Source organism: Poecilia formosa, unplaced genomic scaffold (assembly GCF_000485575.1).
Source record: "Poecilia formosa unplaced genomic scaffold, Poecilia_formosa-5.1.2 Scaffold281, whole genome shotgun sequence".
Classification (NCBI taxonomy): domain Eukaryota; kingdom Metazoa; phylum Chordata; class Actinopteri; order Cyprinodontiformes; family Poeciliidae; genus Poecilia; species Poecilia formosa.
The window spans coordinates 316,023-327,881 of NW_006800220.1; the positions used below are offsets into that span (position 1 = coordinate 316,023).

General features: G+C 37.9%; 1 protein-coding gene across 2 annotated transcripts in view; it reads right to left on the minus strand.

Moving 5' to 3' along the window:
• The window catches only part of ankfn1b (ankyrin repeat and fibronectin type III domain containing 1b), a 185,559-nt gene that overhangs the window by 134,199 nt on the left and 39,501 nt on the right, over window positions 1-11,859 (minus strand). For both annotated transcript variants that reach the window (XM_007571506.2, XM_016681439.1), the window contains one exon: window positions 9,855-10,078. In XM_007571506.2, the coding sequence (XP_007571568.1) occupies window positions 9,855-10,078 (224 nt within the window). The remainder of the gene's footprint in view (window positions 1-9,854; window positions 10,079-11,859) is intronic.

Consider the following 11,859-nt stretch of genomic DNA (forward strand, 5'->3'; position numbering starts at 1 on the left):
TGGCTGAGCTGGGCCAGGAACAGCCCCGCTGGCTGACGTGGGGCAGAAACAGCCCCGCTGGCTGAGCTGGGGCAGAAACAGCCCCGCTGGCTGACGTGGGGCAGAAACAGCCCCGCTGGCTGAGCTGGGGCAGAAACAGCCCTGCTGGCTGAGGTGGGGCAGAAACAGCCCCGCTGGCTGAGGTGGGGCAGAAACATCCAGAAGCAGTGCAACTCATTTCACCCATGCAGGAAAAAAAAGTGTTTTTGTTTCTACAAGGCTTCAAAAATCCTGTCAGCACAAAATGCATCAATCTCAAAGCTTCACCTCAGAGGTTAAACTGCGTCAGTCCAATGTTTCACATGAATGTGTGTGTAGCACGTAAAATATACCAGGGCTGATTAATCATGATTAATCGATTCTTCAAATAAACATCAACTAATTAATTTAGTAATCGATTAATCTCTAACTGGAGTTTACAAAATATACATTTAGCATTTAAGTTAAAAAAAATTTCACTGTAAAAAAAAAATTCAAGCCAGACATCCTCATGTTTTAGTTTCACTTCATTCAAGTTCTGAAAAAAAAAAAAACATTTCCTACAAACCACCTTTAGCTATCCAATTATTAATCGATTTATCCGAAAAGTAATCAATAGATCAGATCATCAAGCAGAAAGGGCTGAGCTTTTCACATGTTGACGTTAGAAATATTTTTTCAGCTGCAGATACATATTTTACTACAAATGATCAGGAGTAAACTAAAGGAATGCTGGTGATGCATTTTAGGCAATAAAATGTTTATTTTCTTATTTTGAAAATGAACTAAATTATGTTTACTTTATGTCTAATACTGTATTAAAAAGGCCTAAGCAGTTAAATGAAAAGTATGCAGAATGTATACATTTTAAAAATCTGATTAACCATCTGAAAAATTTATAGAATAACCGATTACCAAAATACTCGTTAGCTGCCGCCCTGGAATAAAATAAAATGTAATTTTTCAATGCACAACTTTTAAACTTTATATATCAGATGTTTACATTGGTAAAGTAACATGCAGCTCCTGCATTCGCACAATAATATAATGTAGAAAAAAGCGTCCAGGTCTGAGGACGCGCTCCGCATTAGACAGAGTGGACAGGTGAGTCTCTCCATGTGAGACGATTTATGGAAATAAAAGTCACGTTTCAACAGCTTCACATTAATGCTCAGCAGTGTAATGGCTGGACTAACCCTCCCGTATTACCCAGAGCACACCGAGACGAGTCTGTTGTGGTGCGTGATCTGCTCGGCATGTTAACGGGGAAACTGGGCGAAGGGAGTCGTTTATCTCACACAAGCAGAAGCAATTTTGCAAGAAACTGGTGAACCATAGTGGTAAATATTAAGCTTTCATTCTGTGATGAGAATTAAAATGCCATGTCTGTTTTACTGGGTCGGGTTATTAGACACCTTCATCTTTCTCAATGTGTCATCAATTCACAATCAGAAAATGTTATGTGTGAAGAAGCTTTTTCTGTGAACACAGCTTCAGTTTTTTAAAGGTACATTTGCATGTCTAGAGAATAATGTTCTGAACATTTTCTTTCATAAAATAGCTCAAGCCAAGTCAGAATACATGGATTTTTAAATTTTGCTACAAATCCAGTTGAATTTATATTTGTTACTTTGACTAGGCCATTCTTAAACAGAGCTATATCTATTAAAAGCCACTTTTCTGAGAACCACTGCACGAATACACACATTAATACTAGCAGAAATGTAAAAAAATAAATCCATTTTCCATTGCTACAACTTCACTGGTGTGAATGTGTTGAAATTTTACTGAAAAATTAAAGTTTCCGAGTTCAACGTTTGAGTTTTTTTCAGAGAAAGTCTGAATTTTCTCACCAACTTTATTGGTGTCTTTATTTCAGATCAAATCTAAATATTGTCTTCAATCAGAGGCTTTTTTCAAATTCGCTGTAATACAGACTGCTACAGGAGCTCTTTCCTGCCCACAGCAATCACCATCCATCCATCCATCCATCCATCCATCCATCCATCCATCCATCCATCCTTTTCCAAGATTGAAAGAAAAAATCACATCCTAATCCACAAATGTAAAACAATGTTATTGTTTTAGTTGTGACACCAAATGTTCTGTTTGTTTTGAATAAATCCATTTTAATGTATTCCTCCTCGTTTGTTTATTTTATTCTTGTTGCTGTTTATTTACTTTGTAGATAAATACAACATTTTGCTTTTTATGAGTCCGTAATGTTTGTTGTATTAAACACTAATTGGTGAGTAAAAACATTTTTTAAAGTCTTTAAATGAATTAGAACATCATTTAATTTATTTATGATGTTTAAAATATTTTTCAAATGTTTTATTTGAAAATTTTTTTGAAGTGCATCACTAATAATCCTTTCCCTCCATCTCACAATGATGCACTTTTTTCTGCATCTATCAGACAAAATAAAATAAAATAAAAAAGTCAAAGGCCAAAACCGATTTAGCCGTTTAGCTCAGAGAAAGTGAAATTGCAGCTTTCATTTATTTGACTTGTCTGGTTTAAAGGATGATTAACGTTTATCTGCTGCTCATGTTGGATAAGTGAGACTGAATCATCTGAGGGGAAATCAGATGGTGACTTAGCAAAGAAAACAAGCAGAAAGCTCTGAATCACTGAAAACGGCACATCGGGTCCAAAACGAGCCGCGGGCTGGACGGTTTTCCAGAGACGCTGCTCCGTCTAAATCCTCAGACATGTAAAAAAGATGATCTTATATTAAACCAAACTGCAAAAACACAACATTTACTGAGTATTTTTGGTTTGGTTTCTGCTAGAAATATCTTAATGTACTTAAAATAAGACAAAACTAACCAAGAAGTAACTTTCAGCAAGATATAGGAGATTGTTTTAAATAAATAATTCCTTACTATTGATAAAAAACTAAAAAACATTGGCAGATGATTTAACTTGTAAGTTTAATTAACTTACAAGTTAATTAAAATGAATTATTCCAGAATTTATTGAAATAAACGATAATGTTGTTGTATTGAGACCATTTTAAAGTAATGTAATGATAATGGCAAAATAATAAAGCAAAAGCAGATTCTAAATGGTCAGTAAACTTTAAATTCAAATTAACATTTAACACTGGAACTGGAAGACATTTTAAATGTCCAAAATAAAAAAACAAATAAAATAAATCTTTGGAAATAAGATTTCCTTCAAAATAAGAGCTGGTTGAGACCAAAACACCAAACTGAAAACTTTTATCATCCAGTTGTTTGTAGAAAGAGAGAAAAAAAGAGAAACTATGAATCATACCAATGGAAAGAATTTTGTTTTAGCGATTAATTGATTTATTGATTATTGTGACCGGCCTGCTCCTATGTTTGCTGAAAAGTTGCTCATATGTTAGTTTTGTCTGATTTCAAGCAACTAAGACGTTTGCAGTAAAAACTAAACTAAAAACACTTTGTGTTTTTGTAGTACAAACAGATGACGGGTCAGAGTCAGAATGATGGCGATGAATGGAAAACAACAGCTTAGCAGAACCGAAGTGAAGGAAACGTTCAGACGTCAGACCTCAAGTTGCTTTATTCCTCCTGCCAATATCAGATATTTGAATGAGTGCAAGATGCTCTCTGTGTGTGTTTGTTATGTCACCGCAGGCTCTGCGCTCGGCTCTTTACGGCAGAAACGATCCCAAACAGAGAGCACTCAACCACAGGAAGCCTTCGCCACTGCACAAAACTCCAACGCTGCTCTTATCACCAAAGTTAGTTGCTGAATATGATTTAGTTTATTAATCGGTGGTGGAACCGCTGAGCTCCCCGCTTGCAGTGCATCACTCAGTCCTGGATGTGTCTGAGGTTTTATTTCTCCAAATGATTTGTCTGATAAGAGTCTTGCAGTGTTTCCTGTTGCTTTTCCAGCAAATCAGGAAGTCGTGACAAATTGCTATTTGCATTCGGTTCTTCCGTGGGTAAATTGACTCCCCTTGTTTCATTTGTTTGAGAAACTTTGTGAGTCATCAGAGGATGTGTCAGACTGAGGCGCAGCAAACAGGCGAGGACGGGGCATTATGTCGTTACAGCCGTCCAATCAGCAGAAATTATACGCTCCGTTCTTTGATTAGGAGCTTTGGAGAGCATTTGCACATCAGACGCGCCTGTGCATAAATAAAACATCCACGCAGAAACCAAAACACACTTCGTCTGCAGGGAGTCGGCAGATTAAACTGAGATTTGGACATTTCTGTTAAAGATTTCTGCAGTTTGTGAGCAGCACAGCATTCCAGGTGGACGATATAATAAAACACACACACACACACTCACACGCACGCACGTGTACGCGCGTACACACACACAGTCCTTGAAGCTTGAAGCATCATCAGGACAATTCGTGGGTCTGGATGGAGATCTGAGCCGTGTGACGCACTGTGAGAAACAAATGAAACGAGATCTGGCCTTGCTTTGCGTCACAAGTCTGTTAATGTTCGTTTCATAAGTCAAGGCCGAAAGGTGATGAACTTCTCAGTCGGTGATTTCTTTAAAAAGGAGGTCAGACTTTTAAAAGCAATCTGCATTTTCCACACGTTGGTCTTTGATTCAGAGTTTCTGCACAAAGCAGGAAGATTTTCAGGTAGAGAAGAACTAATAACTAATCAATAATAATAAAAAGACATGTCGTTAATTTGATTTTTCTCCCACTTATGGTGTATTTGTGTCTGGATTTCCCAAAATCATCAAAGAGGATCCTCTGTTCTTTCTTTTCTTTCTCAGAGATTTAATTTGTTCTTCACTCATTTGTCACTTTGTCCTGAATTTCCACTAAACGTCCCACCAGAGCTGAAGGAATGAATGACTGGAAGCAAAAGATACGAGGATGAAAAGTTACTTAAGTCAGTTTTAACTTATTTCAACTGTAACTAGATTTTATGTTTTTGCAGTGCAGAGAATGATGTTTTAGTAATCAAACTAAAACCACCATTAAGTATAAGATGCTAAATTGTGACTTTTTTAATTTTTTAAATAAAATAATATTAAAACCCTTTTATGCATTAACTACTCTGGCTAACACAATAAATACTTTTTACAGAAAAACCAAAATAGGCTCAAATCAGCAGCTTTGTAAAATCACTTAAGGAAACCTGGATGTAAACTGCAAAACACTAAATCTTACCAAGTATTTTTCTTTAGTTTCCAGTGAAAACTTCTGAGTAGACTTGAAATAAGACAACAGCTTATAAGTAACATTTCAGAAAAAATATATGAGATTGTTTTGAGTCAATTTCTTAATTTTGATGATAAAATACCAGTTCCAGTGTCAGAGAAATTAACTTGTAACATGGGAAAAATGTTTTGTTATAAGTGAAATAATCTGCCAGTGGAAGTAAAACTGGGTTGCTAGGTAACGGGCTGGGCTTGGCTGGGGTTGCTAGGTAACGGGCTGGGCTTGGCTGGGGTTGCTAGGTAACGGGCTGGGCTTGGCTGGGGTTGCTAGGTAATGGTGCGAGCGGAACTACAACTTAGAACAAGCTGCTATTTCCTGCTGAAAAGTTGCTTGAAAGTTTGTTTTGTCTTATTTCCAGTGAACTAGGATATCTGTACCAGAAACTAAACCAAAACTACTTGGTAAGAGTTTGTGTTTTTGCAGTGTTGGATTGTGGTCAATGCATCTTTACTTAGTAAAAACAAAAACCTGGCCTGTGCAGGTGAAGATGGAATGACTGTCACCAGACATCCTGCAGTCTGTGAGCATGTCGACGTGAAAAGCAGCTTAAAAAATGCAAAAGTGAAAATTAAAAAGCTTTACTTTTGTCACAAACCGCTGAGGCAGCAGCAGAGACAGACACACGGATAGATCAGAGGATGGATTTCTGGAAAGGAGATGATACTGTTACAGAAAGTAATTAACTTTTACCATAATGCACAATTTGGCAGCCATACAAACACAACAATACATTCACTCGCTGTTACCTCACTGCCAGCACTTTCTTCTCCGTCTGCCTGAACTGCACACAAATCATCTCACCCAGCCGACCACGTTTCCTCCCAGATTGGAATCTCTCATTAAATTCAAGGAGATTAAGAAAGGTCTTCCCGATAAGACGAGTCCTCTGCGTCTTACCGGTGGCTTCCTTTCAGGCCTGCAGGGCCGTTACGCTACAGTAACGCTCAGTCCGCTCTTGAAAACACGACCAGCAGGCGGTGAACTCAGCAGCTCAACCTCTGCAGCTACCAGATGTTGTCGTGCTAACCAGTAAATCTTTACGCTCCGTTTTGATTTGTCGTCTTCGCTGCACACAATAAAACAGAGTTTCAATGGGAACTGATTAATCGATAGGCAATTATCAGAGAGAGAAACACAATCAGTGGATTTAATTTGACTTTGATTTAGCCGTAAACTTGTGTAATTTCCATCCTGTCAGTGATGCTGAGCAGCTGTGGAGGCTTGTGGCGTGTTGGAGGAGCAACGAGAGGCAAAACAAACACAAAGATTCCTGTTTTCTTCATGTCATTTTTAAAACGACACAAGAAAAGTTCACTTTACGAAAGAAAACCTCAGCGAAATAAAAATCAGATATCTTTAAGTCAAGGATGGATTACCAGGTAAAAGTTGTGAATAATTTACTCCTTTATGATTAAATACAGTTTGTTGAATGTCATTATTACCATTGTGTTACTGGAACAACAACATTATCATTTATCACAATAATTTCTGGAACAATTTATCGTCCAGTAAAATATGTTATTTTAGGCCTCGTCATAAGTTCAGCACAGATAAAAGAAGTTTTTATCTGTAGGAAATCAGCATTCAATTCGACACAACTGGAAAATAAGACGCGTTGTTGCTCCATGTTGTGTGTTCATGTTTACACGTCTTCCTAAATCAGATTATTTAGCAGCCGGGCGTTCCGGCCGTCGGTTCCTCCCAGAGCGACCGCTGCCTCCGTGAGGCTGAGCCGAGTTTTCATCAGAGTTGAGCTGCAAATAAAATCCTGCTCCCACTGCAAACTTTCCACACAAAAAGTCAATTTTTTGGTTTTTGCACCAACAGAAAGAAATGAAACGGAGTTATAACCGACAGGAAGTACAGATGAATTATTAAAGACATGAAAGATCTATCCGAGGATCAGACTGGAAAGAGTTTTAAGAACAGAAGCTTCCAGTGGTTTTACTGGTAAACGGAGGGAAACGTGATGGCCTTATGTAAGCTGGATAACGCTTTTATTTTTGCCGTTTCTCCCAGGAGAGGTGCTGGTTTTGTGCAGATGCACAAAAGGGCTGCATGAATAAAAGCATCACCTGATGCATTATCCTGCGTAATGCTTCAAACCAATTAACGTAATGCCACTGCTATATTAAAAACAGGATTTATGCATTAATAAGGCGTCTCTGTAAGAGCCTGTGATGTTGCCTGGCTGAGCGCTCACCCCGAAACACCGGCGGCAGGCCATCACATCCAGAGCCGTTCCCATTCCTCCCTCCACAAATAAATCCAGGCTGCTCCGAGAAAACACGAAAAATAAAATGAAAAATCCGTCTGAGGTTCAGTCAGCAGAGAAAAAACATTGAGTCCAGCAGAAACAAGCAGCTGCCGTCCGCCTGCGCAGGTGTCCTGTTGCTCTTCTGCCTTGAAGAGTCGATTACGAAGTTTTTGCTGGTAATGAGGTCTAAAGTTTCCTGATTAAATAACCAGAGGACAATAAAAAGGTCTTTAATGTTTAATGGCTGCAGCAAACGGAGCCGAGTCGCCCAGACGGCCCAGAGCGACGTGCACGACGCTCGTTTAGACTCCTCATTAATTACAGGAGCCTAAGCGCTCCGGCTCTGCATCTATACCACATTAATAAGATATTTTATCATTTAGAAGGAATTACCTGCAGATTACCTTCACCAAAACTCCTGGGTTCCTACTAATGTTTGTTTTATCTCATTTTATTTGGATTTGTGTCGAAACATTTTGCATACGTTTAATTTTTCAGTTTTTCCCTTTAAAATCCTTTAAATTACATGGAAAGATTTGCCTATTCAGCAGTCTTTAAGATGCTGATTCCCACTGAGATTCCAATTTTAGTCAGATTTTATTTTCATTTCCACCCGTTGCAATCTGAATAAAATGTCCCGTCTTACTGGTTTCTGCTAGATATCTTAAAATTTACTGTAAATCAACGTATTTGCAGAGAAAAAAAAGTTTTCTCTATAAGAAAACTTTTTTCCTGATAACTTAAATATTTTTGGATTAAAAAAATTATAGTATTTGTATTATATAAGAGAAATATTACAAATTAAATTCATGGGACTGGGTAAAAAATTTAAGTTAGATTTAAAAATGAGAAGACTTTAATCAGTAAAACTAAAATTAAAGGAGTTAAAACTTCATAAATGTTTGTTTTGAGGACGTTAGCGCTGCTATTTACAAATAAGACAAAAATATATAATATGCAGTAATATTTCTACGTTTCTTTAATCCAAGGGATAAAGATGGAGCGATAAATACTGTGTACTGTAAAAGAAAATATTTCGTCTCCTGCCTACAAATGTTTAAAGGACTTAACGTTCTGTTTGCTTCATGCAAATACGAAAACAAGACACACATAAAGCTGTTTAAGCAGCAAACAGCAAGTTTCTGCTCATTATATCTGAAACGGCTCAGCTGGCTTAGCGTTGATCCGAAGCTGCAGCCAGAAAATGTTCTGGACCCGACCACCTGCATCCAACCGGCCAACAGCTTCACTCAACAACAACCATCAGGAAACTGCTTCATAAAACTGTGTGTGGTTCAACATTTCATTAAACCAGCGACTTTAAAGCTGCTTTTTGAATATTCACTGTTTAAAATAAGATGCTGAAAATCACAGGCCACAGCGCTGACTCATCAGTAAATAAAGAAATAACAGTCATCAGGTTTATCAGGTTTCCCCCTTTTAATATCTGCTAAATTCATGACTTCTTTCAGGTAACTGAACTCAACAAGTCAGCAGACGACATGGAGGAGGCCCCACCCATGTTTGAAAATACAAAAAAAGACTTAAGCATGTTGTGTCCATTTCCTAACGCATTTTTTCTGACTGATGCGACTTAAACTCCAGAGTCAGAATCCCAAAAACAAAGTAATAATTCAGAGGGAAATAAAAGTGTCATTTCTGAGATTAATTTCAGAATTTCTAAGAAAAAAAGCGAAAGGGAAAAAACTTAGAATTTTACATTAAAATCAGAATTCTGAGAAAAATATTAAAAATTATTCAGAGGAAAAAAGTCTGAACTGCAGCAGAATCAAACATCTAAATTTGAAGAAATGAGAATGCTGAAAATAAAGTCAGAAATCAGAGAAAAAGCTGTAATTCAAAGCAATTACTTTAAATAAAAAGCTAAATTTGCCAATTGTTACAATTTCTAAGAAAGAAGTCAGAATTCTTGAGTAACATCAGAAAACTGAGATTAATGTTAGAATTTCAAGGAAAACAGTTAAAGTCAGCATTCTGAGAAAAATATCAAAATTCCGAGAGAAACAAAAGTCTAAATTCAGAAATTAATGCCAGAAATTATAAGAAAAAATTCTGAACTATGAGATTAAAGTCAACCTTCAGAGAGAAAATAAAAAATCAGACTCCAGAGTGACTAACAGCTGGGAAAATACTGTTATCTTTGAGTTTTGGGCACTGATAGCAACGTTCTCACTGAAGAGTGCAATGCTGAATTATGTATTGCATTTAATACAACAGTCATTTATCTCCATTTCTTTTGCAGGCCACATTTTAACTGTAATGCCTTTTATCCCACCTGAAATCAGAAACAATCGAAGATCCGCGCCGAGCAACACAAGCATCTTCCAAACAAAAACCCAACAAACCGCGAAGCACTCACACTTACAAATTTCCTCTTGAGCTTGCCCTTGTTGCCGCGCGCCGTCTTGGCGGAGCTGTAGTCCAGGCCCATGTCCAGGTGGTCGTCGGCCGACATGCTCTTCCGGAGGTAGGCGGCCCGCGCCCGGAAGTGGGAGAACGGCGACTGGGAGCGCGGCTGGGCCTCGGTGCCGCCGCTCTGCTCCGTCTCGTCGTCTCCCTCCACATCGTCCTCCAATCGCCACAGCTCCCCTAGAAGCAGAGGGGGAAAAAAACAGACAGGTAGATAAATGAGAGCAAGACAAATTGGACGACACAATTATCGGAAGCTGTCATCCGACGACGGCCTCCATAAAACACGCCTGGAATGTAATTTAGCTTCCCTTTAAGCTCAGCTGCTTTCTAACCATATTATTCTTCGCCTGACTTATGAACAACTTGATTATGATTACAGCTGCTGGACAGAAATGATGGCTCATTTACAACAAAGGAAGAGTTCTGCAGCAACGCTCGCGTTTTTCTTCCACGGCAGAGACGGATCTGTGCTGTCGGAGCGAAGCTGTGCTGCACCAATCGCGTCTCATCGCTCTCCATCCGACGTTTGCAGGCATCTTCCCACAGCGCTCATTAAACTGTTAACGAAGCCTCTTCAGCCGATGCAGCGTCAAAAACAGTCAATATGTTGTAACAACACAGCAATCTGGTCTCTATAAGGACAAACGATGCAGAAATTATCGTGATAAACAATATTATTGTTGCTTTGAGATCATTTCCAAGTAAATTATTGAAAAAGGTTCATGTCACATTATTCCGATCAGAAGGTCTTTAAAACTCGACAAACGCCATTATTCTGCGTCCTGATACCAGAGGATCTAGTGAGGAAAGATCAGCCAGGATCAGAGCTGGAGCTGCTGTTCCTGTTTCCCAGCTCAGCTTCACGTCGGTATTTAGCTATAAAGATGCTACGAGTCAGAGCCCAACATGCTGAAAATGTATTTTTATGAATGTGAAGGGAACATATATGTATTTTCTTTTTCACTTTTGGATAATTTCTCTTTTATCCTTGGCTTTAGCCTGCAAACCAGGACGTCTCAGAAGTCATTGAGTTCTCCCAGTGTGACCAGCAGACTGAAGCCTGTGGCCAGTGTTCCCAGTATAATAAATAAATGTTTTATTCTTTCACTTTTTGTGTATTTTAAATATCTCTATCTGAAGTATTAGTGTATTAATACAGCTTATGTAACAAAATAAAAATAATTTACTCTGTTAGAATTATTTTCACTCTTTGCTGTCAGTAGCAGAGTTGACATACTGTAATACATATTTTTTCTCTGGAAAAAAGTAAGAAAAATATGTAGTTTATTGTTTGGCAATGACTGATTTATAAATCAAAAGTCATTTATCAATAATGTATAAAAATAAATACAAGAAAATAATTTGTTTCTTGTCTTTAAACATTAAATGTACATTAAATTATGGAATTATGTAAATATGTTCTTTAATTAAACACTGTAAAAGTGTCTGTTCATCAATATCATTATAAAAATGGTCAGAATAATTTCTATCAAATAAAAACATTGTGTTCTTTATTCAGAAATGCCCCAAAACAATTAAATAATCACATCAAAAGTTAGAAACTCTCTTTAGTAATTTCTCTGTTTACCAAATATATTAATGTTTGTGAGAAAATGTGTCAATGACAGGCAATAACTTAAAATACTTTGTAGAACGGCACTTTGTGAAGTTCGGTCCATTTACTTGTATTACCTTACTGGCACATATTCCACATTCAATATGGCGGACGCTGTTACGTATCGCAGCAACGGGCCGACCCGCTCCATGAGGCGTCTACGTATTTATGTCTATGGACAAAACACTGAGCGCACTCTCTATGTGTGACGTTATTGCGCCCTCTACTGCACATGCGGGACACTTTCAGGTCGTTTGCAGTTCACACGGGAGATCACATACAAGTAGAATATATTTGGAAGTGTGAACGTTCACGCAGAAAAAATAAAAATAAAAAAAATAAA